Below are 27,591 nucleotides of genomic sequence, written 5' to 3' on the forward strand. Positions count from 1 at the left end.
TTGAAGCACGGTTTCACTGTTTGGAGGAATTATAAATATTTATAGTTGTATCTCTTTTTGTAATTGATTGCTGATCACATTTAGATTTAATGCATATACATCTAAACATAAGGAGTTAACCAATAAGACATTTCCCCTCTCCCAAATTGACTAAACTTGTTAATAATGTCAATGAAATAACCAAATGCTTATTTGTGCTATTCAGTTTATACACAAACACTTAAATTATCATGTAAAATTTTAATTTAGAAAATTTGCTCTCACTTGTGTTTCAAGAACCACTTTTGTTCCAACTCCCCACATGCATTTTCAACATCAGAATCTTCATCATTACCAGAACCACGTTCTGAGTCCATCTAAGCAGTTTGAGATAAGATATTTCCGGGATATCTTATTTGGAAGTTTTACCCCAAGCCGTAAGTTTGGAATGTTAGAATCATTGTGCTTGTTTTCCCACTGTGCTAGTATTTTAAAAAATCTTTCCTTGTAATTCCCCCAACTTTTGTTTAATTTATTCTAAAACTGGGTAATTAAATGCTTAACACAATCTAGCATTGCTGTCTCTTCTGGGTAAATTCAGTCTTTAATCCTTCCATGGTGACCTTCTTTCTTTAATAAAGCTTTCAGGACTAAAGTTCATTTTTTAAAATTAATTTAATAATCTCAGCTTTCTTTTGTTTAGTATTTGCCTGGCATACCTTTTGTCACTCTCTTACTTTTAATATTCAATACCCACAAATTAAAAATGTCTCATTCATAAATACTACATTGCTTGGTTTAATGTTTATTCAATTAAACAATCCCTGCCTTTTAAGGAGAAAATTTAGTCTATTTATATTTCATGATTACTGATAGATTTGGAATTACTGCTACCACTTAATCATATGTCTTATTTTGTCCTGCTTTATCTTTTTTCTCTTTTCTTGCCCTCTTCTGAACTGAGTTTTAAAATATCACATTTTCCACCTTCTATTTGAGAAGTTATACATTCTATTTCCATGTGTTTACTGATTACTCTTTTCCTTTTTCCCCCCAATATTTATTTAGATCTTTGAACTCTCACACTAAGTTTTTACAAGCTGGTGTACAGTGACAAATTATTTCTCCCAAAGAACCATAATCATACATTCCAAATAGTATAAATACATGATTAAACTAATGTAGTGCACAGCACCATTTTATTAATCACATAACAAGAAAAACTGTAAGCATACAAATACTAAGTTATACACCTCAACAGGAATTAAAAATATGAAGTTTTTCTGGTTCATTAGCAGAAACTAACTTCTCTTTTTGTAAGAAAGATTGGGAGAGAAGGAAAAAACAACAATAGTTGGCAAACAACCTCCAATAAAAATGGGAAAAAATTAAAAGGATTTTCAGAAATTTTATGATTTAGAATAACTTTATCTACAACAAATCATGTCTACCTTTAAAAAATATTGACTAAAGGGCACATTCCATATGTTCTACACAAGACAAGCACAATGTTTTGCTAAAAATACTTAACAGCTCACTCCCAGTCTTTTTTCAGGCCCTCTCTTTTAAGTTGCACCCTAAAGTGCAAACATTAAATTAACTTTAAGACATTTTTGTCTGGAGACATTACAGATATGAGCTTCTGTACAACGTGGACTTTACATGAACTTTACAGCTAGAGGTTTGTGATTTTCAAAATGGAGTTTTTCATAACGGCATGAAATGAGATTTATAGAAAGACATTAAAAAATCATCGTAAGACTTGGTCAAAAGCCAACAAAATCTGTGGTTACACAAATCTGATGTGTATTATTTTAAATATGGGAGACAAAGACAGAGTAGCAGGCAAATAGCCATGCAGACTCTGCTATCAATGTTTGAAATGACTGAGGGGATAAATCACAGAAGATAGTTTCTGGGTTTTAATTCTGTACAATATTAAAAACATACAAGTAACCTGCTGGGTATTTCAGCACACAATCTCTCTAAAGGTCTTACAATTTGATAAGATTCTGGCATGGGAATAGATCTGAAGAAGACTTATAACCCAATACTGCATGGTTTCAGGAAAGGTCAATTGATAAAAATGATCAGCACATTTTAAATGCTGAATAGCAAGAATCTTTTGCTACGTTTCTAAACAGGCTGATCATAATCCAAATGCAGAGGCTGCAATTCTGCTAAGCTTGAGGCCTGATAACACTGCTAATCAACGCTTCTATGAAAGCTTCATTAGACCTCATTCACCAAGTCTATATGTTGGCTAATATGTGCAATAAATTGCATCCTGTCTAAAGTTCCATTTCCAAGGAACTTAAGACATCAGGCAGCCCAGCTTTATTGACTGCGACCGTAGTTTCTATGACTACTGGTATCTATGAAGTGCAGCTGGATATACAAAGCTGCTTGCTTTTAAAATCTCCACTCCACTTTTGTCTTGTGAACTTTACTGCATCTTTGTATTTCATTCCACTTTGAATGAATGCTAAGACGACAAGCACTGAAGCTCTCCCAAGACCTGCAACATACTGATGGTTCTTCAAGAAACTTCATTTTTATAAGACATAATGAGTTACCCACAGTCTGGCTGGATGCCAGTGCACCCCAACATTTGTCCAACTCAGAACGTGGACACCTTTTCTGTACAAAAGCAGTGTTGTAAATTGCTTCACCTATTCATACTATTGTGGTATTGCTACACTTTTAAAGTTCCTCTATAAATTTGTTAAAGTCACACTGGTTGGATTGTCCTGTGTATGACTTCACAATAGTTGGTCACTTCATTTGTGCCATATTAATTTAGTTTAAAAAAACACTCAATGGGATTATATAAAATAAAAATTCTGCATATAGAATACAGAAATGATACAAAGAATGATGTAACTGAAACCACACAGGAAACTGAAATCTACTGCAATACACCACACTTGAGATTCTCAATGCTTTGCATATGAGGTTGGGAGTAATGGGAAGTGAAATAATCCTCCTGGCAAGCCTCGGCAACTCTGTAATCCAGTAATGAGGCAACAGAAAGGAAGTTCCCCCAGATTTGGCCCACCTAGGTCAGAACTCTTACAACATGCTTTCCTGGTTTTAATTCATTTCTCCTGTGTCCTAGTTAAGCCTTCCAAAGGACCTTCTTGGTGAAACAGCAATGAATTCCCAGGGTTCACTTGTCCATTCAGAGGTCATGCTGTGTTCCTGCAATAATCTCCACTACCCTCCAAAAACTTAATAAATATGTGACCAAGAACATCACAGAACTGCCCAATCTGCAGCCAGTGGTGTCCGCCTTTGGGATAAGTTAGTTTAGTGTTTTTATACCATCAAGGACATCAGAAGAAACTTCCACACTTTATAAACCTTCACCCTTAGTTCTCCAAGTATATGGCTCTTTAACTTTGTAACCATTTAAAGTGCAGAGTTACACTTTCTCTTTGCCCTCCTGCCAAACAATAAAAGAACATAGGAACACTTGAATTCTGATATTCCCATCTCTCATGTTATATTGCTTAATATTTTATTTCTATCTTTTACATTTCATAAGGACACACATTAAACACTGCTATTATCATTTAAGATTTGCCCATGTTTATCATGTATGTAATCATCTTTCTTCCCATGTTTCAGACATTCCTTCCCAGATCACTTTTTTGTATCTGAAATACAAACTTCAGAAGTTCTTTCTATGACTAAAGAACTTGGTGGCAAATTCTCTCAGTTTTGTTTTCCTACAGCGTAACAGCTGACTGCAGATACAATTCTACATTCAAAGCATTTCCCCTTAACTCTGAAGATACCATTTCACAGGCTTCTCTTGTTGCCTGTTAGCTATTCTCCCCCTCAGAATTCGGCAATTGTGGCAATGTACGGGGTTCTTTTGATTTAACCTGCTTGGTATTCATAATGTTTCCTGAATTTGAGGTTCCATGTCTTTCATCAATTCTGGAAAAAACCCCAGCCATTACTTTTTGCGTATTACCTTTCTCTCTCTTCTCTCATTTTGTAACTCCAATGTAATGCCATCCTATTAAATTTTCCATGTCTTTACATGTTCTTTCATATTATCCATCTGTTAGTCCCTCTGTTCTCCTTTCTGGGTAATTACTTCAGAGCCATCTTCCAGTTCAACTTACTCTCTAATCAGGTGCATCTAATATGCTGTTTTCCCTATTCATTTTGTTCTTATAAGCTCTTTTTAAAATCTCTGGCAAATTTGTATTTTCAACTTTAATGGTTTCTTGTTCAGGTTTCAAAATTTGATCTCTTATTTCTTTACAATATTTCAAATATAGTTTTGTTCTATGTCTGAAGTTCAGGGCGAGGTGGGGGGAGTCCGGTTGTGTTGCTTTTGCTACTGACCCTCACCCACAATGACTTTTTCACATCTTATAATCCTGGATGTGGGGCTCATGCTGGGCTTCATTAACTTGTGGGAACCCTGAGGGGTCTGAGTGGAGAATATGTGTCTCTATAGGGATTTTCTTTGGCTTCCCTGGACCTCTTTCAACACCTAGGTACTCCAAATTTTTCTGTTGGCTTCTGAGACCAAGTGAGTTATGTAAATTTAACCTAAACTTGTAGCATTCTCGGGGAGACTTCTTCATCCCCATTCAGAGCCAAAGGCAACACAAACAACTGTCGTCGCAGTCTCTCTTTGCTGGAAGCAGACTTTTTTCTTTTTTTCTTTCTTTTTCATTTTTAGCCAGCCCATTACTGATTGAAGAGCTTTGAGGGTCTTGACTCTCTGTGGGGAATCTCAATTCCTATGCCCTACCTTTTTCAGGCCCACAGCCTTGTTTCCAGGCCCCCCAAGTGGCCCCGCGTTCCTGTTTTAGCAACACCTCCAGTGCAGCTGCAACTTTAGCACCTACTTATCACTTTGGTTTCTTCACTATTGACCCCAGGAGATTTCACTTAATTTCTTCTTGGTTCAGCTATGCATATGCATTTCAATAGATATGCTTTTATTTTATCCAGAATTTTAGGTGATTTTTAGTGGTAGTAGAAGAGACTATTTTCCCCCCATAGGTATATATTTATAATTTCTATAATCTAATTAGCTACTATAATATCATCTATATTTGTAATTTCTATCTTTTTCCCTGGAATAATCATCAAATTGGTTTTATTTTCTTGCCTTAAAAAAAAAAAAACTAATTCTTTTAGGTCACCTCTATTAAGCCTCAAAAACCAGCTAACCTAAGTTGTTTCAGGACAATATCCCTTCACCACTCAACTTTATAGATGACTCTCAAATGTATTATCCTAAGGAAAGAAGCCAAAGGCTGCATACAATATAATTCCATTTGTATGACATTCGACAAAGGCAAAATTACAGAAACAGAAAAGTGATCAGTGGTGATCTGAGGCTGGGGGTGGGAGAGGTTAATAAAAGGGCCCCAGAGAATTTTTTCAGCTCGCTGTCCATCAGGCCATCTAGAGAGGTGGGAGGGTGGGTCAGGGGGACGTGTCAAGGAAATTCAGCAGAGGGAGCAGTTTGGAGAGATGGGGTGTTGCAGGTTTTTCACAAGGAACATTCAGACATCTGGGGTGGAGGGCTGACCTCCTGTGAGGGACTGACACGACTGACATTGGGACTTCTGTATTCAAAGGGGGCCCTGATGCCTCAAGGGATGTCCTAGAAAATGCAGAGATGCGACTACCAACGGTGAGGCCCTCCTAGGAATTTCAGCACTGGACCCTGGGTCGCTGAGTGGGGTCTGCCTCAGGCTGTCGGAACCGAGACGTCAGTGCACGGGACGAACGCAGTGAGCTCTACAATCAAGCAGGGTCACGTGGACCGGGGAGGGGACGTGGGGCTGGAGACTGTCATGTCCATTTCATACTCATTTTTTAAAAAATAAAAGATATTGTTTGTTGTTTGTGGAAACTCTGGGAAAAACCGTAAGGAATTTTAAAATTATAAATCTGGATGACAATGAAGAGAAACAATCTCTACTGAATTCAAAACGTATTTGTGGAATCTTATATCATGAGTAAGTGTCAAGCAAATATTTTTATAATACAGTTGAAAATAACATTATTTTGCTATTCTAATAATAATAAATTTTCATCATTTTCCTCGTCTTTATCTAAGCAACACACACACATACTTAACCTGAGTTAAAAAAAAAGATATGAAAGAAGATAACATGAATAGTGAAAAAAGCTTTAAACCATGAATACAGGGCAGGAGATTTTCTTTATTCCTTGTGCAGGGCAGTTTTCTGAGGACGACGGAACAGATGGTCTCTAAGTGTTGTCTAGCTCTAAAATTACGTGTCTTCCAATCTAGGAGGAATCTGAGTGTGAACCAGAGGCCAGGATGGTGAGCACGAACCTGCCATTGCCGGCCAAACACAACGGTTCCCTCTGCCACAGAGGCAACGATCCATCCAATGGCGCCTCTCACTTCTCTGCACTCAACCCATCAGCTGACCGCTTTAAAAGCCCATCTACCTTTCTAAGCTATCCTGAAAAGAGGCAAAGAGCAAAGCAAATCCAGAGTCTTTTGTCAGACTAAGGGAAACTGTCACAGTAGAGAGGAGAAAACTGAAAATGAAGGATGATAATGATGGTGCAAAAAAGAGGAAGAACTGGGCAGCGGCAACGTGAAGAGGGCTACTTCCTATAAGGCAAGGCAGTTGGTACAGTGTGGGAACATGACGCTTGTTGAATGACAGTGCTTGCTGGAGAACTGAGTGTATTAATTTTTTTAATAATTATTTTTTAAATGGAGGTACTGGGGATTGAACCCAGGACCTCATGCATGCTAAGCATGTGTTCTACCACTGAGCTATTACCCTCCCCTCTTAACTTTTATACTCACAGAAGTCTTACCTAACCTGAGAAGCATGAATTTAAAAAGTAAACAATCATTTTGGGCCAAAAACATCTTAAGGTCAAATTCTGGTCCTTAAGGAACATCTTCCAAGCATACACATCCCAGAGGATGACTTTTTATTTATTTATTTATTTATTTTTGAAATCGGAAAGAAATTTGTCCATGTCTTTTCAAAGCTACTTTTATAAACTAGGGCTGCAAGGGGTTTTTGTTTGTTTTCACATTGTAGCTTCAAAAGACCCCCTTTAAGACTGATGATACACCTGCTTGTAGAACAACTACAAGTTGCATTTTGCCCCTAAGAGTTGACTTCTAAACATCTCTGTAAAAATCTTCTCTGGGATTTATTAACATTTTAGCTCATGAAGGCTGGACATAATGAGCAGAGGTGTAACAGGTTCAGTTTACTTATTGAAGCATTCAGTGGAGATACTATTACCATAGAAAAGTTTAAAAGGAAATTTTAAAAAGGACAGAAAGTTGCAGAACACTTCTCACTTGCACTCTATGATGGGGAAGAACTGCATGCACTGAAGCAGGACAGCGTGCTTTGTCTCCCAGGGCTGGAAACAGAGCGACTGAGTGAGCGAGTGACGTGGAGGGTCTCTACACTCCTGCTTTACTTGCTGTCACACTCGGCACAGAGCAAGGCCAGAGAGCCTGGGTCCTTTCGTTAGACAGTGCACATCTTGTCTCTGTGGCACAGATGCCAACATGCCGCCGGCCACTGGACACAACGACTCATCTCCTGAAAATGATTTGTGAAGACGCCCACCCGCCCATCAAGACAAGTCTGCCTCCTCAGCTGCACGGACCAGATCTGTCAGGCACAGCGCTCCTTCCTGTCTACACATCAAAAGCGGAATGCTCATTAAGTCACCTTCTTATCAAAGTTCTGACTTAGAGGGAGGACTATGTTCATAAAACTGCTCTGATGTTTCAAAAAGTGACTTATTTTGTAGAAAACAGGCTTGAATTTATTCATTTTGCCAAAGAGGGGTTAGCAATTGGTCAAGCAGAACATGAAGGGAATCCCTGACACTGGAATGAGCTCTTGGGGAAAATAAAGACTCATACAAGGAAAGATGTAGGTCTGTGCAGTGAACTTCTCAACTCCAGGTGCGGAGCCGTGGAACGAAACGAGAGGCAAGGCTCTTAGTTACGTAAATAATAAAGACAGGCTTGTTTAGCACTGAGACTTTCTTTGTCAATAAACAGCTGTTAAAAAAAATTAATGAGATTCCTCCTCTCAAGGTAAACAGATAACATTTTTATATTAGTTTCCATAAATAGTTTGTGTTCTTTTGTGCACAGAAAATTGTTCAATTCTCATTCATTTACTCAAGTGAAACTATTTAAGGACACAATCTCCCTGACAAACACTCATTCCCATAATGGTCAGCTCACTTAACTGTCAAAATGCTGTGTAATGATAATGCTATTTGTAAGGAGCTCTACAGTTTACAAAGTGCTTTCACACATACCATTTTATTTGATCTAGACAATCGAAGGGCCATTACTTACCACATGGAGAGCACCTGGATTTCTGATTCTTTGGTGTCTATTACATGTCGTATCAAAGATTTATTGCATATATATATATATATATATATACACACACACACACACATATATGTGTACACACACACACACACACACCCCCACACCCCCCAAGCTGTATGTTACCTGGTTGGTAAAGTCATTATTTGACTACTTTAAGGTTTTTCTTAAGGACACCTTACATATTTCTACATTTCTCTCTCTTCCTTTAATTCTGAACCACTATAAAGACTATTCTTTCCATATGCTTAGCACCTCCACAGCCCTATATTAAATAAAGACAACAGGGAGAGTCCAGCCTTACATGAACAAGATGAATAATCCCTAAAGCCAGTCATTCTAATCTGCACTGCTAGGTCTTCCCTTCAGATCTAACCCTCACTCAAGACATAGTTGCCCTTGCAGTAAACTCTATCTGGTGGAAAAGTACAGAAAGTGCTTGTAGAGCCCTCAGCAGGATGTGAATGAATTGAGTTTTTGAAAACGCTAGCACTGACACTCTTAAGAGTATTATAAACTGCCAAAAAGTCAGCCAGAAAAAGGAAAACATTAAATTCTTGCTTTGGATTTCAGAGCTTAGCTAGATAATATTTACCCCACATTTCCTAGCTTTGATTTTATTTATGACAATTTTCTACCCTCTCCAGGAAAAAAGAGATGTCTTTGAATGTTTAAGTTCACTATGAAATCAAATAAAGAGTGGTCTGGCTGTTAAAAATTGGTTAACTTATGTAATTATACCAGCCTTTTCCATGTATTAATATGAAGGTATAGATTTTCATATGTATATTTCATAAATTTATGGATGCAGATATTATAATAAAATATTCATGGAGAAAAGCTAATATAAGTGAACTTCTTGTTACAGCCTTTCAACAAAAGCCCTGTGTATTTAGACCTACTTTTACTTTATTACAAAGGTAGTAACTTACTTACAGGAAAGAAACGGTTAACCAGTTCATACATTGTTTTTGCAGACTCCACTTTAATCTCCTTTCCAGTTCTTCTACAGTACCTAGCAGCAGTAACTTTCAGAGTTGTGAAATCGTGGTTTTTAGTGGCTTAAATGAAACACTATAACCAATAGGCACTTAACCTCTATTTCTACTTGCCTAAATAGTATAATTTCAAAAAATTCCTCTAAGATCTGCTAGAGTTTGCAAACACTGACATTTTTCTTTCATAGGAATAGCAAAAGCCTGTCAAGCATTACATTAATATTTTAGAAAAAATTCCTAGATTTACTTGACTAGTGATTATATTCTATGTTTTTGTTCAGTATTTCACTTTAATAACGTGGTTAACAGCAGAAGAAGCGCACAGGATTACTTTTCAATCCTCTGACTGAAGGACATGGTAGAAAAGGATTTATCTTATTTCAGTAAAATAAATAAATAAAATACATGAATAATAATTAATCCTTGTAGTCAGAAGGATAAATGCTTACGGAATACTTAAAAGAAAATTCTAAACTCACAAATCAGTGTGGAATATCCTCAAAACCCAAAGGACATGCATTCAACAGAACTGATTTCGAACTTCCTAGTTATTTTGTGTATTGTTACGTCCAGTCATAAACACTACACCTTCATAACCATATGACCTTCCCCCACATGGAATTCCAATGTCACCTGAAGGACATCAAGCAACTCATAAACTTTCTGACTTTTGGACACAGATCAGGGAAAAGTGAGCACCCCTCCATACTTCACAGGACTGCTGTAGATACCAAGCTTTTCTTACTGTAACTTGTTTAAACCAATTATAGGACCATATTATTCTACCTATTTCACAAGTTTTCAAAATACTTTTAGTAAATCAAGAGTGAAGCAAAGCAAATTGTTAATGAATTTTCTACCCATGTGATGTTTTTGATACTTGTGTTATTTAGAGAATAAACATCGTCCAATTTTCCTGAATTCAAAGTGGTTGATTATAGCACTGTTTTATCAGAAAAAGACAACTCTCATGTTTTAATGATAAAACACTGCATCAGGAGTTTAAATTCAATTCTGTATTTGTCAAAAAAGAAATCAATACACATTAAACTTTAGTAATGGCTTATGTTTTTACATTTCAGATGGATCAGTTATAAATACTTAGTCCAGATTACATGGGCAGTGTGAAAACATTTTCACTCTAAAAGACTAGTGCAAAACACTTTACCTTATTGGTGTATCTCTATTATGGTAAACTGAGTTAATGGAAAACGGTAACTTCACAGCCTTTCATGCCTCTGAAACCCTATAGAAGTTACAAATCTCATCATCAGAGGCTGGTTTTGGAAGCCAATATCTGCTTCACCAGAATGGAACAGTGTGTCCTTCGCCTGTAAACAATGCTAAAAATAGCTTCTGAAAGGTATCATTTTGTGTGATATTATTGCACCAAAAGAAAAAAAAATATTCTTTAATCCTGAAAAAAAAGCTCTTTAAAGTTTGTGTTCTCAATAAACCTTTCACTGAGAACTTAAAATATAACTTTGTAATGCAATAAATGCCCTAACAAATATATCAGATTTTTCACTTAATGCTTTTTACAGGCTTAAACCAAATGGACTAAAAGGAAATCACCTTTTACAGTCCGACTCCTACAGGAAGAATGCCTTGCTGTTACGCTTTTTAAAGAAGGCATGGTGAATTTATATCAACTTTGGCGAATCTTGAGGCATGATAAAAGGAAGAAAAATACCAGCACAGTTAACATTCCACAGAACTCTTTCTTCACATGTTTATTTCCTTAGAGACTGGACATGATCCAAGGTAATAAGAAAAATGTAAAAAGGAAATTTTTTTAAAAGGCAAACGACATACAGTTTAGCATCCTATAGTGATATAGAAGAGATAATGTTTCCCTACCCCTTAAGAAAAAGGAATTGCTGTTTTTTTACTTTGTTTTATTTTTTAATTTTTTGGGGGGGGTAATTAGGGTTTTATTTATTTATTTTTTAATGGAGGTGCTGGGGATTGAACCCTACGACTAAGCTATACCCTTCCCCACGGAATTACTGTTTCGTAGGTTAAAGATATTATGAAACAGTTCTCCCATTTAAATCAATATGAAAGAAAATTCAGTGAGGACAGAGCTTATGGGTTAACCAGGCAAATGAAGAATATATTTTCTGGGTATTCTCACTTCAGCTTCTTTATCTTATGACATTGAATCTGGAATTGGAAAATACATGATTTCATTATGATGTAAAGAAGAACTGGACTGTGTGTTTACGTCTAAAACAAGACTTGGATTAAGACTGAACAGCTGCGTGTCCTCTACAAAGGGCCTGATGATCCTTAGGAAGAAAAGTCATGTGGCTTTTGATACTTAACTGTTCCTTATGCATGTAATTTTTTTATTCTACTTTTTTCAGAAATCATACGAAGCATTCCCTATGTTTTCAAAGTCTTATAATACCACCCTAACATTGTTGTGTAATATTTCACTGGGCTCATGAATCATGACTTATTAAACATCTTCCTATTCCCTTAATCTTGGTTAAGTTGGTACCAAGTCTTTTTTTTAAATTCAATATATAATATAATGAGAACCTTTGGGCACTAGGTTTGTATATTCCATTGATTTATTTTCTTGGGAGAAGCTCTAAAGAGTCAAATTAATAGGTCATAAACGTAATTCCCCAGGCTTCCTATTGAAAGTGAAGTAACATCCCAGCTGTAGCCTGCACGGCCTCTCCTGACCTGGCCCCTGCCTCCAGTCTCCAGTCTCGTCTCCTCCCCCTCTCCTCACACTCACTGTGCTCCTTACCACGGAGCACCTTCATCCTTCAACATGTACTTTTTGAGCACCTACTATGTGATGAGCTCTGTCATAGGTACAAAGGATATACAAGCAAATAAAATGGTCAAAACCCCAGGCTTCATATACTGATAGCTGGCCAGTGCTACTCCTTTTTGTCACATTGACTGTTCTACTGTCTCCATGTACTTGTCACTCTCTGAGATTCCTTTGTTTATTTTTACTTGTTTATTGTCCCAGATACTCTAGAAGGCGAGCGCTATGAGAACAGGGGCCTCGTCTGTGCGTTTCTGAGTGGAAGAGCTTTTAGATGGTGCTAAACCGTATTTCTTGAATGTGCCACAAATGAGTATCTTTGCAGCTTTTAACATGTTTCCACGATGTTTTCCATGCTGTTTATCAGTCTACAGTGGCATCAGCAGTAAAAAAAATGGGCCCATTTCTCTATCGCCCTATCAGCACTGGTGTTTAGGAAGGTAGAGGTTAACGATCTGGGGGATGGGGGCTAAGGAAGGGTTGTTTGATAGATAGCATAGAAGACACTGAAGTTATCTTTTGGTTTTTAAAAAATATTGCATTAAAATGTTATTTATCTTGATTACTACGTTTTTTGGAGGGCGCTTCACCTTCAATTCTGAACCAAGGGGAGTGCCTTAGTTGCCTCATCCTAGTCTCAGTCCTGCTATGTATAAAATGGCAAATAAGGGATATATTTATAGATTTGTTCTTGAGGCTACAATATAATTGAGCACAGGGAAGTAAATTTCCTAAAATAAGCTGAAATGCATAAAAAAGGAATGAAATAATGTCATTTGAAGCAACATGGTTGGACCCAGAGATTATCATACTAAGTGAAGTAAGTCAGACAGACAAATACCATATGATATCAGTTATATGTGGAATCTAAAAAAAATGATACGAACTTACTTTCAAAAGAGAAAGAGATTCATAGACATAGACAACAAATTTTCACTTACCAGGTGGGGATGGGAGAAGGGAGGGATAAATTGGGAATTTGGGATTGGCTGATACAAACTACTATGTACAGAATAGATCAGCAAAAAGGTCCTATTGTACAGCACAGAGCACTATATTCAATGGCTTGTAGTAACATGCAATGAAAAAGAATATGTGTATATATGTGTGTGTGTGTGTGTAATTGAATCACTATGCTGTACATCAGAAACTAATACAACACTGTAAATCAAATATATATATATATAAAACATGCAAAAATAAATAAATAAAAGAACTGAAATGTTACTGTCAGAAAAATACAGAAATTATTTGAGAGTTATTTTCAGGACTAAATGAGATACTGCAGACACAGCATTTGGCAATGCTTCAGGCACATCTATGTGCACCATGAACAGCGTGGCTGTTGGTATTTACGATAAATATTACTGCCAGTGCTTCACCACATCTATGCATGTAAAAAATTAAACTGATCCTACGAAGAGCAGTAAAAAGGATTCTTTTAAGACTATAATATTCTTTCCCAAATCAGAGTCCCTAAAAATTCTCTGGTAGGAAACACCTCATTGGGAGGTGCTGTTGTTAGACAAGCTGTAGCATCTGACTCTTATTTTAAGATTTTGTAACCGTGTTTAGCAGTGTTACCCACCAAGGCGTACTACCTTCTTTGCCAGTCTCCCTTTACCCTTGACTACACTTGTCCTCTTTCTAAGTGTCCAATGTCTTTCTTGTTCTATGGCTCACCATGACTATAGTTCTTTCTCCGGCTGGTCTTCTATGTCTTGATTTCCTCCTGCCTAGCAGGCCCTAGGGTGCTGACCTCAAGTCCAGATTTATCAAGACGACAGTGAAAGCATGTCACCTTTTCTGCTGTCTCTTTTCTCCTTTTCTCTTCCCAACCCTTCTGTTCAGCTGCTCCCCAAATAAGAGTGACTCACAACCATCTGAACCAGGGCCCTCAGAACTGTAAAATAACAAGCTGACATCTACTAAAATACTGGGTCACTGCAGCAAGTGTTTGGAGAGGGTTTACTGTAATTTTTTACATGGCCAGGGCTGATGCCAAAGTTAGTATGGAGAAAACATCTTTTGTTGTGTTTGTTCTGGTTTTGTGGTTCGAGGCCTGAAAAATAATTTATCTTACTCTGTGTGTGATGTGTATTACAAATATGAGAACCATTCAAGGAGAGTTTTTTTTTTAATTTTTAGAAAAAATATTTCATGTATTTCCTGTCAAAAGACATCATTTCCTCTGACATTAGAATATGCAATTTAAGGAATGATTTTTAGCTACAAACCTGCAGGGTGTATTCCAACTCAAGAAAAGTTAAGACATGGTACCTTATTCTTCTCCTGGTTCCAAGCCCTTGCCTTTGACCTTTCATTTTTCTCTCTCTCTATACCTATATGAACCTGCACATGGTAGCATGACTATTATCAAATAATCTAAAGTGCTTCTGGAGTTGGCAAATGGCTGTTCTCAGCACAGAAACAGTTGCTACATTAGAAAAACTTCAGTCTAATGATTTCTCTGCAGATAACTCACATGTCCATTAACAGAAAGTCAACCAGTCTTAAAATGGCAGGGAACTGCCTTTGTGCACGAGAGCTCAGTCTTAACGCCCATTACTAACAAAGCACTGACAAGAACCTCAAGATCCCTCTCTATTTTGCTCTCTCGTGCCCTTTGGTGTAGGGGTGCCTGAGCTTTTCTGAGAGGCCAGTCTCTTAAAAAATAACGTGGCTACCAACCATCCTTGCTTTCCTCTCTCCTAGTGTAAGGCAGCTGTGGATCCAGGGGCACAGGAGCTACAAAGCATGGTTTGATGGTGTGCAAAGAATAGGCAGAGGCTGTCTTTATTGGAAGTGAGCACAGCCTCTGCATTGCACGTTCCTTTATTCCTGCCTTTAATGCTACATTTGGCTCTTTATAGAAAATGATTTCTAATGGAAGGGTGCCATTCCATATCCATTTGGGCTTAAAGGTCTCCTAAACTGGCATAATTGCTGAACTATCTATCTTCTTGAGCACTGATTCTATCTTTACAGCTGAAATGAAAGATAAATAAACAGAATTTAAAGCTGCACATTTATTATCATCTAGGTCCAATGACTTAGAACTGCCAGGTATATGGAGGTAAGGGTGTTTTCACTCATATCTCTAACAGGAGGCAGAAGCTAGTGGCATGACACAAACTATTAAAAAAAAAAGAGTCTGCCTTTGTTTTAAAATCAGCAATATCAATAATAAAAGAAACAAAAACAAAAAACCAACAAAAACAACAAAACAAACAAAAAACCAACCATATCAGCATAACGTGGAAAACTAAGGCATTTGTAGATGATATGTAAAAATACGGAAGCATTTTTAAAAAAATGATTACTTGGCAACTGATAAGAACATTTTAAAAGAACAGCGAGGTCACTTAGAGAGAATGGCACAAACACAGGCTTCATTTGTAGTCAGTGTAAATAGCTGTTTCATACCTATATGGGGGAGGACACTCCAATTTAGGAAATCTGCTAACTTGTGTCAAGCTCGTATGCAGTTGGACACACTTGAGCACACTGCCAAGTTTTACTTCTATATTTAGGGGAAAACAGATCTAGAAGTGACAGAGCTGAGACCGTGAAATGGCCAGTGCCCCCACAATCAGTGCTGTCCAAATGCCAGGCTTTAAAACCCCATTCTGGAAACCCAGGAGACAGACGTTCAATATTCAACAAAATCGAAGAATTTGAAAATTGAAAATCTCTCAGATGTTCTATGAGAGAAAATCCTGGGGCAGCGTCAGAGGATTTGGATTTAAGCCTATAGCTATATGAGAAAGAAATAAGTGAGAGAATAAAAGCCTGGGCAGTAGGTTTTTAGCTGCAAAATCTAATCCACCTCACAATATATTTTGATAAAACATTTTGTTATAAACTGATCAGAAGTCATGGTCTGTTCTGCACTTTCCAATTTGGTCACCATAAGCCACACATGACCATTTAAATTTTAATTAATTAAAATTAAATGCGATAAAAATGAAAGTCCTCAATTGCATTAACCATATTTTAAGTTAGTGGCCCCACGTGGCTGGAAGCTACCATGTTGGACGGCGCAGATATAGAACATTTCTATCATGCATCAAGATCTACCAGACAGTACTGCTCTATCTTTCAAAGATCTCCTGCAGCTTCTAGAAATTTCTAAAATAAAAACATGCATACTTTATACACTGGAAAGATTTTATTCTTTAGATAAAGAGCAGAGATTGGATTGAGAAAATCAGTACCTACAGAGAGGAAGGCTAGGTCAGGGATTACGTCAAGGATCTGCTGGCCCGTTATGAGAAAGAGCCTAAAATCATGACGGATGGATCATGTCCCTGTGGAAACGTTTTCTACTTCCTTGGGAAAAATAAGAGACATTAGAATTCCTTCAGGGTCACAACCTAAAAGTAAGGGATGTAACGTTGCCGAATTCTAAGACAAGAGAGTAAAGCCTCATTTGACCACCAAATAAATTAGAACTGTGGGTACAATTCCACTTAAATTCTAAACTTCAGTCAAAGGTGACAAGAAATGAGAGACAAATGGAAAAATCCCATTTGTATTCATCTTTATAAATAAAATCATAGGCTTATTTCCAGTTGGAGACAAAGGCATGGAACCTGGAGCAATCTTTAAGTGGCCTCCAAGGTAGCTGAGCCAGTTCGTAAAGATGTCCCCCGTCCAGGTAGACACCCAAAGCAGCAGATGGACAATCAAAGCATGGAGCAGCACTGACTTCTCTACCTGAGATACCTTACCTGTTTTGCTAATGGAAAAAAAAAAATCAGTTCTTATCTCACATACTTTATGGAGATAAGCAGCTGTCCTCTAACCTTTTTTCCCCAGAACATGCTGCCCTCTAGAGGCCAAACAGATACAACATAAGTAAAGACAATGCATGAATAAGGGTCAGTTACATCCAAATTAATAGGATTGGCAGTCAAGATATGGTGAAAAAGAGGGGAGGCAGCAGATTGCATCTATTGTCTGAAAGATTTTAGGATAAAATGAGAAACAATCAACATTTATAAGCCTCTAGTAAACCTTTCCTCTTCAGCTGACATAAACATGAGAAATCATAAATAGTACCAGAGTCCATTAGCTAACAGCATTTTCCTGGAGAAACTTAAAAGTGTCAATAGTCACCTTTCCTTTGTTTTAAGGGAGGAGAGGGTGTGGAAGGAAGAGGAAGAATAAAGTGGTTTAACAGCTTTTACTAACATCTCCAAAGTATGTCAGTTTGGATCTAAAACTTACTGTATTAAAACTAGACCCTGAGTTGGAAAGTAAGAGCCAATGAATTCAAAGGAATAGACATGATTTTATCTCTGCTAAGAGTTTAATCTTTTAAATCTTGGCCACAGTAAAGTGGTCAAAATCTGGCCTAAGAAATGAGAACCACTCTTCATCTTTACTTCAAATCAATTCTTCCCCAACAGTCAGGCCATGAACACACACACACACACAGAGCTGGGATGTTTATTGGTTTAGTCACTAAAGGACTTAGCTGGACAAACATCACAAAGATGATGGCTGATTTAATTGAATTTATGATCAAATGTTTTCCATTGCAGGAAGAGTGGGAAATCACTTATGGGGAGATTTGAATAATTTAAGGGAAGTTCTCTATTTGGCATTATGTTTGTATATCAAGTCTGGAGGGATTAAATTCAGCTGAGGCCTGGCAGAGAATTCACATACACATACACAAAGATACGGTGTACATTAATGCAGCAAGGGCCAGAATATTGATCCCTTTGTGTTAAAATTTCTATTGACTCGTATCTCATTTACAGTCTGGGTAATAACACACACACACACACACACACACACACACACACACACACACAGACACACACACTCTCACAATGAGACTTAAATTGTAAACCACTCCTGGATTTTTCTGAGATCCCCAAAATATTGAAATTATCTAAAAATGCTCTTTTAGATAAGAAAAGTAACTGACTTGGGGATTACAGTATATGTGTGTTTAAGGCATTTTAACTTATCTTTGTTGTTTTTGTTAAGGACATAATAAAAGCTATCGTTAAAGTCACTCCCGTGATGGATATAACAAGGTAACATGGGATTTGTGCCTTCGGGTACGGACTTGGCTCAGTGTCTGAAAGACAAAGTAGTTTCCTTTGGCATCACCTACCCATTTGCTCGCCAGGGATGATTGGTGAACCAGACTAAGGCGCTGCTTCCAGGCTTTATTCTTTGTGTTTCTAGAGATAAGTCATCTATCCAGCCCATTTAGGAGCCAGAAACAGCAAGAATGATTACTTTTAGGGTCACCAGTGAAATTCTTGGGTCAAGCGAACACCCAGGCCCTGTGCACCTGGTTCAGGCTTACCCGTCAGCTCACGCACAGAGAGCATCACAGGTGCTTTGAACTTGGTGACAGTGTTTGTCTATGGGCTTCTCGCAATTTAATTAGGAAAACTGTCTAACAGACGCATTTCAAAACTTAGGATAAATCTCAGTTTCACATAAATTATGTACAATGCTATTTGCTAACATAACACTCTTAGGAAGAAACTGCTGGGCAAGTATTTTTTTAAAAATCATTTCGTGACCAAGAAGCTCAGCACACATTCCCAGGAAGGTAGAAGGAATACAGAAGGATATTCCAGATGTCTGGGGACCGACCCTATGTAGCAGTGGTGTCCATGTTCAAGGACAACTGCTTATTTTGAAATGAATGAAGCGCTCGGACTAGAAGGAGAGGGCAGGGCATGCTGAAAACCAGAAGCTAGTGCTTCCTGAAAGCCCCTGTTCATCCATATCTGCACCTCACTCATTCCTCACAACAATCCTGCCAAGGGTCTTAAAGACGGAAAATCTGGGTCTGGGATCCTGAATAGTATATGGTTCAGTAGTGGATCTAGGATTGAAATTTGGCCCGTGCTGCTTCAGAATTGTGGTTGGGTATTACTACTTAATGAGCTGGATGGCGGAAGGCAGGTTTTAGACCAGAAGTGTGTACTTTTGGATGAGGAGTCTAACACGTAATCTGAAAGGATGAAAAACCATGGCTATAGCCGACTCCCAGACCTGGCACACACTGCCAATTAGTAAGAGAGAAGATGGATATTTTCTATCAGACAGGGAATAAAAAATTCGTGCCTGAAAGATAGCAAACAGCACGGGGCCTGCCCTTGGCCATCACCAGGGTTATTAATGTCAGCAAACTCTTTGCTACAAAAAGAAAGACACGAACGAGAAATCTGGCAATGACACAAAATGAGAGAGGATAATTCCCTGGGGGTAGTGGGAGCTGTGCGGAATGGGTGATAAGTCTCACTAGCAGGGCCTGAGTGGGTGGCCAGCAGGCCTGTCATCTCCAGCACTTGGATTGTCACAAACTCGCCTTTATCCCAAAGGCACATTACCCAGCAGTGGCTCAGGAGAGGCCCTAATTGATGGTGTGGGTGGTCAGCCTTCTGCAAACACTGTTCCCCAGGATAGAGGAAGCCAGGTTTCTACTCCACCCCCATTCTCCCACTGGGAATGAAAGACACCAGGTCCCAGAAGAGCTCTCCCAATGAAAAGTCATAGTGAGAACAAAATAAATCCAGGTATTGATAAGCCTACTCAAAGATGAGGGGTTTTAAATGGATAATATTTCTTTCATAAGATTCACTCTGGGGCATATCTTCCAAACTGTAATTCTCAATAGCACTGATCCTTTGACCTCACCAGGCATGTTTTTTTTTATTTCAAGCTATAAAATGGAGATGATACTATCTGCTCTACCTCCCAATATTGTTATAAGGACATGAAGATGGGACAACGTGTACGAAAGCCAACTCTGTATCACTCAAGGCTGTCTGATTACCACTACCACCCCCATCACAGCCAGCACTACGGACTCACAGGTGTATGTTAGGCCTCTGACTAGGTCGCCTCACGTGTGATCGTATTTATGCTGCTGCTGCTCTGAGTGACAGACTGGGCCTTTGGCAGATCTGCCATTTTCTCTTGGGCAGCTTTCTCTTTGTCTGCCTCCAACCTGTGTCTTTGCACAGAACTTTATGCTGTCTTCTTTGACTCCCACCAGTTCCTGCAAACCATGTCCTATTTTAGGACCTTCCCTTTTTCCCCTTCAAGAATCTACTCTTCAGTTTTCTAGAAGAACTGCTCTCTGGTGAGTGGCAAGGGGTTTAACAGATCAGATCAACATCACATCTACATAATGCTTCAGGAGCTGAACTAATGATTCATTTATAAATTATTCTCATGAAACTGAATGACCCCAGAAATTTCTCTGAACTGAGACTGTCAAGCAGGCGGAGGAGACTTTGTAGCCTCCAGACTGTCCAGGTGTTGAAAACTGTATTTACCAGGGTGTGATGAGGAACTACACCCCCACGTAGCCTCCCAATGCTGGACTCAAATCCCCAGAGCTGGGACGTTGACAACCGCAGCTCCAGCTCATCCTCTGAGTGAAGAGAATGAAATTCCAAAATGTCTGCTCTAGTGTCTGCGTTAGAGCTTGTCACCCCAATAAATCCCTCCTTAAAAAAAGTGCATTGATGATGTAAAGTCCAATTTCTTTGAAAATACTGTGAGAAGAAATCTCCAGGCACTAAATAAATTAAAACTGCTACTTTGAAGTAAACAGAATTATAACAAAAATGATCAACAATGAAAAAAATGTGAAACTGTAGAAAGAGGATTTAAAACTCTGGCTCGACTCAACTGCTCCACCTAGTGGCAGTGACTATGCTTACCTTCCTCTAACATTTCTAAGCAGCTAGTAGAGAAACCAAAAGCATGAACTTACTTTTCAGTGTATTATTATTTTAGAAAATTTTAGGTCAACTTAAAACAATAAGGCAGAGTAGCAAACAGGACTTTTCTTTCTTGAGAAGGCACTGACTTAAGTCTTAATGTGATGCAATTAGATATCACAAGAAAAATATAATAGAGAATTACCAATATAATTAAAGTGAAATTTGTTATTTCTCTAAATATTATTTTAAATACATTATGTTTTACGCACATGGAACACAATTATCTAGCATGTCATTTTTAAAATATGCTTTGGAAGTTAACCATTAAATCAGATAAAATACTCAAGAAAAAGTTCAAGAACACCAAGTCAGAAAACACTTCTAAAATCTCCTAAATTAGGGTTTGGGATTCTGCTGGTACATTCAAATATACGCGGGTAAATGTTTTAGTTTCTATTTTTGCATTTCCACCAAGGTACAAAACAATGTCTCTGAATTAATTGGACATCTTAAATTACCGTCTTTTTTTTTTTTTTTTTTTTTGGATTTGTAGGAGAAATCCAGTTGGATTTACTAACAAGAAGGATTATAAGCAGAACTAGAGCACATGGGCAGGGCAAGGTTGACTTCACCTGTTCGAAGTCTGTGGACATGCTCTGCTTTACCAGCCATGAGCTGTGTTATCCAAATTCATCTTCTGTGACATTGTGGTTTATCCTTACTTCTCTTTTTGCTACTTTCAAACCCCCAAAATTGTTCAGCTGCTAAAAAAGTTCCAAAACAAGCAAATGTGTTCCTGGAATCCTACCCTTAACATTGCTGGAGAGCATATTCTAAGGCTTCTTCTCCAGCCAAAATAATAAAAGAGCTTTTAAGTGGCTGAAATTCTTGGTTGATTGCACATGCATGCCAATGTCAGACAACTATAAATAGAGAGATTTGGAAGAAAAATAGAGAGAGTCTTTCTAACTCCGAGGAAATAAAATGGAATGTTTTGAAGGCCACCAGAAAATGGAACATGCATTTATAAAATTAAGATTTGTCTCCCTTCAGTCCAAAATCCCCTAGGAGGGAAGAAAGGACTTTCTTTTCTTTATTAATATATATTTATTATTCTCAATCCTGTAATTAAGACTTCTTCTTTGTATTGTCCTTTTGAGTTTAGATATCTGCTGAATCTTTTGATATTTTTCTCCTATCCCTGCTTTGCTTCCCCAGAATACTAAAAAAATCCTTCAAAGGATAAAATTATGCCCATGGTTACTGGTATAAATGAAGTCAGTGGGGAATTGCATGGGTGTTACCTAGGGCAGACGTTGTCCCAAAATAAACTGGGTCACTTGTGACAGCCATTCAGAGCGACGTGAGAATTCATTTCTCTAGAAAGTCTTACCCCCTTAGGCAGGTTAACATACTCACCAGCTCCCACAGCTGTGTTAATACATATTTTTAATGACATTGTTACTTAATTTTGAACAGCGACTTACATTTGTATATTAACCTGCCCATCTTGTACTAACCTATCTAAATTGAATTCCAATTAATTCTTACAAATTAGTTCACTTTATTTTGAACCAATTACTGAACTGCTGTTCAAGAGAATTTACCAATTGCTTTGGTTTCGTAACTGTGCTGTAGACAGCAAATTAGTTAGTGATAGAGAAAGCCAACATTTGCTTAATAGTCTTTAAATGCAATTCTTCCAAATCTGGACCCCACTCTGAAGTGAGAGATGTTTGAAATGTCGATGATGGCTGCAAGGTTACAAGTCCGTTTGGAGGAAGAATCAATAATATAGTTAATGTCTCTGAATTCTCAGTTCTCTCTAAACTGCACTGGGTTCCAACTGGCTGGAGGCTATATCCTGGCTTTAAGGATTCAGTACATAACACTGGGAGACCAGAAAGTCATATTTTTATAATATGTTTAGTGATGATTTTATTACATAGTGTCTTCTGAACTAAAACCTTCAGGCAACAAACAAAATAAGACTTACGGGGACCAAAACCAGCACGGTTCTATTTTTTAAATTTTACTTCAAGCTCAGCTTTTAGTATTTTCCCCAAAATGGTTTTAAAGTAATCTAAGGGTGGGACTCTGTTAAATGACTTTGAATTAATTCTAAGTTAAAAAAAAAAAAGTATGTGATGGTAGAAATTAAAAGAAAGATATTAACTGTAACTCTAGCAAATGATTAAAAAGACTTTACATAAAAATGTAGTATTTCCTTCAGTAGTTTAGATCTTGTTTTGGTATAAAAAATATAAATGTATGTTCATGGAAAATGCAAATAAGAAATATCTCCGAAGTAATATCTTAAAGAAAAACTGTGTTCTTATTTTGTGTAAAATCATATTCTGGAGGATTCTAATTTGCCCTCAGAAGTAAAAGTATATTTACTGCATCTACCATCTTTTAGGAAAAAAATTAGGGAATTTTTTCTTTAAAAAATTTTTAAAGCAGCAACAGCAGACGATCTCACATCCTAATTTTTGTCAATGAAATTAACTCCTTCTGTTGTGACATGAACAGTACGTCTCAGAAAAAGGAAGGCTTCAGATCTTAGGTGGCCAGAACAAGGGAAAGCAATGCAAAGCTTGAATACTCCTTCCATCTTCTTTTTCTTTTTGAAAGACATGAAATAACCTATTTTCTCCTGAGATAGAGGAATATAAACGGACAAAAGTGTCTTCTCTGAGAGGCATCCCACGAGTCACTATGAAATGACTGAACAAGAAAGAAAAGCCATCCATCTGGGCATATAGATGGAGGTGTGGAATATGAGCTGCAGAAATGAACGACTGGTGTGGGCTGGGTGTGCACGGTGTGGGCTGGGTGTGCACGGTGTGGGGTCACATCCACAAGAGGACAGTGGACGCAGTTTCACTCAGCATCGTGTCTAGACCTCCCTCTCCCCTGCCCTGTCTTTTGTAGACTATTCTAAGCAGAGAAAAATTGCCGTTTATTTTCCTGGATGATCTGGAGGTTATCCTGGCTCTGAAGGAGGGAAGTGGAGGGTTAGCTAAATTGCGGGCTGTTCTTCCACAAATGCTACTGTGTAGTAGATTTGCCAGGTTTTCCTGTTACTTCAGAGACAGAGATTCAACTGCTTCATGGTTACTTGGCTGGACAAAACTTTTTGAGGAATTATGAGAAATGTGTTTGATGATTTAATCAAGGCAGGAACTGTACACTGTATATATTACCTGGTACATGAAAGCACTTAAATAAAGTATGTCAGACCAATGGTCAGTGAAGTTGGGGGGAGGAGGGTAAGAGAGTGAGGAACACACAGAATGTTCCTTCCCAGCCCAGGGCCTCCTCCCAGGGGAGATTCTAGGTATTAAGAACTGACTCTTCCAATGGCAAATGCAGAGTCTTGTGTTAGACAAAAATAATTATACAGGTGTGTTCTAAGTATGAATTTAATCAAAATAAATTGCTAAATCTGTCAAATAATCCACTGAAGGGTTTAATGTATTCTTTCCAAGAGTCCCTCACAAAAATAGCTGTCTTCTGTTATCAGCTGACAGCACTGATTTACGGCATTTTTATTATAAAATTTATTTTTTCCCATAATTGACAGCGTCTAAAATTAAACATGTAGTAAAGTAAAAGAGAAACAACAACCTTAAATTCCCCACAGACAAAATTTTGTTATGACAAATTATACTTTGTTTAATCAAAGCAGCTCCATCCACCTTTCCTCCAACATCATGCTGGAAGTGTGAAGCTCGTCAGACAGGAGTGACCCCATTACTCTACTTTCCCACCTGCAATGATTTACTAACAGTCAGTCTGGTTTGCAATAAAAGACCTCTGAATAACTTGAGACACCCAGATCTTCAGATGTCATCAAATTTCAAAACCAATAAATAAAAGTATTTCATTGGTTTTGAGAGGTCAGATGAGAGAATAGAAATGAAATGCAGAGTACATACATATTCCAAGTGAACATGGACTTAGCTTCCCCACAAGGCCTGAGGAAAAATAGGTAAACTGAAAAAACCTGTAAGATTAGTGTTATCTAGCTTGAAGGTTGTCATCAAGGTTATTTATATTAGAAAGTCAGTTGCTATATTATACTTAGGAAATATGATCTTGCTGATGCTAAACAATTTCTTGGAATCTAGTTAGGAGAGGATGAATTTCAGGATTTACAACTCTGAAGCAACCCTACATCACTCTAGGAACCCAAACTCCAACAACGGTGTTGGCTCAGGCAGAACGTGGTGGCTGGCACACAGTTAGAGCTTAATGACTGTTTAGTTGTTAAACGTACGGATGAATAGATAATTGGAGAAAGAAATGACAAAATACTATGACAAACTTATCAGGAGAGTTTTAAAAATTAAAAGAGAAAAAGAGAACGAGTACAATCTGTATTAAAAAAACTTACTTATTCCATGCTTGTCTAAGGTTTTTAGAGCTGTACAGGGTAAAGCGTTCTGAAATAAAAAAGAAAAATGATAAACAATCTTTGTTTCAACTGTCTATTTTGCAAGCATGTTAAAAAAAACTTCTAAAAAGTTCGTGTTTGATTTAGCCATAGTTATGCTAGACATAGTAGGTCTCTACCTTTAGATTGCACTTACAGAGTAAAACAGGACGATCTTAACATCTTATTTTCATTTTAAACAATGAAGCATTGTTTTTTTGTCTAGAGTGATTTGTTTCATAATCTGTTTTCCTAGTTAATTATTTCTTAGAATAATTACGTTTTAATTGGATTGAAAAAAGAAATGCAAATTCCTGATCTCCAAACTGTAGGCAGACTTACAGAAGAACACTGACACACGGACCCAGGGAGACCTGCTGCCTTCTCTAGGAAGACACCTCTGACCCAACACACAATGCCAGCGCTCCTTCCTTACACTACAGGGTATTCACACACACTCAGAGCCAAACCACCAACGCCCCGTAATGTATATTTACATTTATCATTGAACAATCTTTATTATACTTAAAAAGGTAAAACATAACACTTGCTTTGCCAAGTTAAACAATAAAGTGGCACAGAATATGCTTAATAATCTTTTCTCCTGCTCTCCATTTTTCACTCCTGATGATACAGCAATTGTCAATGGCTTGGTATGTCTCTCCCCACATACTTCTTCATGTTTATAAATACAAACCCATCCATTTTAAAAAATATATATACTATTTAAAATTTTTAATGGGTTGTGCAATAAACTTTCTCTTAAAATTTTAAGCATTTAATAATATATAGCAAATAGTCCTTAAAATAAAAAAAAAACAATTGTTTTAAACCTGTGTAATATTCCATAGGATAGAAGTACATAAATTACTTGACCATTCTCCTACTGATAAAAATTTAGTTTCCAATCTTTTTCCTTAAAAACAATGCTTCAATAAATAACCCCCACTAATAATTTCATGATGTATGAAGTCAAACCATGCTGTACCCCTTAATCAGTGCTGCATGTCAGTTATATCTCAAGAGAAGTGAAAGATAAATAAACAAACAACAAATAAATAATCCTTGCACATCTATCTCTATATACTGTTGCTTTCTTTTCTTTTAAATAGATTCCTCAACATAGAACTGCTTGGCAAATGATACGCACACAGATGCTGACAGATTACTTTTCATTTTCCCACCAGCAATTAAAAAAAATATTGTCTCTTTTATATTATGCATCCCTGGGATGCAAAGATGGTTCAACATATGCAATCTGTAAGTGTGATACATCATAGTAACAGAATGAAAGATAAAAATCACACAATCATCTCAACAGATGGAGAAAATGCATTTGACAAAATTCAATAGCCATTTATGATACAAACTCTCAATAAACTGGGTACAGATGAAACATACTTCAACACAATGAAGTCCGTACATGACAAGCCCACAGCTAACATTGTACTCAGTGATAAAAAGTAGAAAGCTTTTCCTTTAAGATGAGGAACAAGACAAGGTGCCCACTCTCATTATTTCTATTCAATAGAGTACTGGAAGTCCTAGTCAGAGCAATCAAGCAAAAAAAAAAAAAGGGGGGGAGGAGGGCGGCATCTGAATTGGAATGAAGACGTAAAATTGTTGCTGTCTGCAGATGACACGATTTTATACACAGAAAAATAAAGACTCCACCAAAAAACTGTTATAATAGACACATTTAGTGAAACTGCAGGACACAAATTCAAAATACAAAAATCAGTTGCATTTCTATATACTAACAATGACTTATTTGAAAAAGAAATAAAGTAATCTCATTTACAACAGCATCAAAAAAATAAAATACCTAGTCATAAATTTAAGCAAGTAGGTAAAAGATCTGTACACTGAAAACTATAAGACGTTGATGAACGAAACTGAAGATGACAAAAATAAATGGAAAGATATTCCATGCTCATGATTGGAAGAATTAATATATTGGTAAAACGTTTCATACTACTCAAAGTCATCTATAGATTTAATGCAACTTCTATCAGGATTCCAATGGCATTTTTTAAAAAACAAAAATTGAAAACAGCAATCATAAGATTCCCATGGAACCACAAAAGATCCTGAGTAGCCAAGATAATATTGAGAAAGAAAAGCAAAGTTGGAGGTATTATCCTTTCTTTGTACATAACGATATGGTTGATATTTAAAATCTTTGTACATAACAATATGGTGTCTCATTTTGACAAGATCTGTGTACATCCTCCAGTAAAATGAAATGGTTTCTTTTTCATACT

The 27,591-nt window shown here is 37.3% G+C and overlaps 1 protein-coding gene across 5 annotated transcripts in view; it reads right to left on the reverse strand.

Annotated features, from left to right (window-relative positions):
• CDK14 (cyclin dependent kinase 14) overlaps nucleotides 1-27,591 on the reverse strand; it is a 610,838-nt gene that overhangs the window by 83,465 nt on the left and 499,782 nt on the right. For all 5 annotated transcript variants that reach the window (XM_045519926.2, XM_045519925.2, XM_010959446.3 and 2 more), the window contains one exon: nucleotides 25,289-25,337. In XM_045519926.2, the coding sequence (XP_045375882.1) occupies nucleotides 25,289-25,337 (49 nt within the window). The remainder of the gene's footprint in view (nucleotides 1-25,288; nucleotides 25,338-27,591) is intronic.

The sequence above is a fragment of the Camelus bactrianus genome, chromosome 7 (assembly GCF_048773025.1).
Source record: "Camelus bactrianus isolate YW-2024 breed Bactrian camel chromosome 7, ASM4877302v1, whole genome shotgun sequence".
Classification (NCBI taxonomy): Eukaryota; Metazoa; Chordata; class Mammalia; order Artiodactyla; family Camelidae; genus Camelus; species Camelus bactrianus.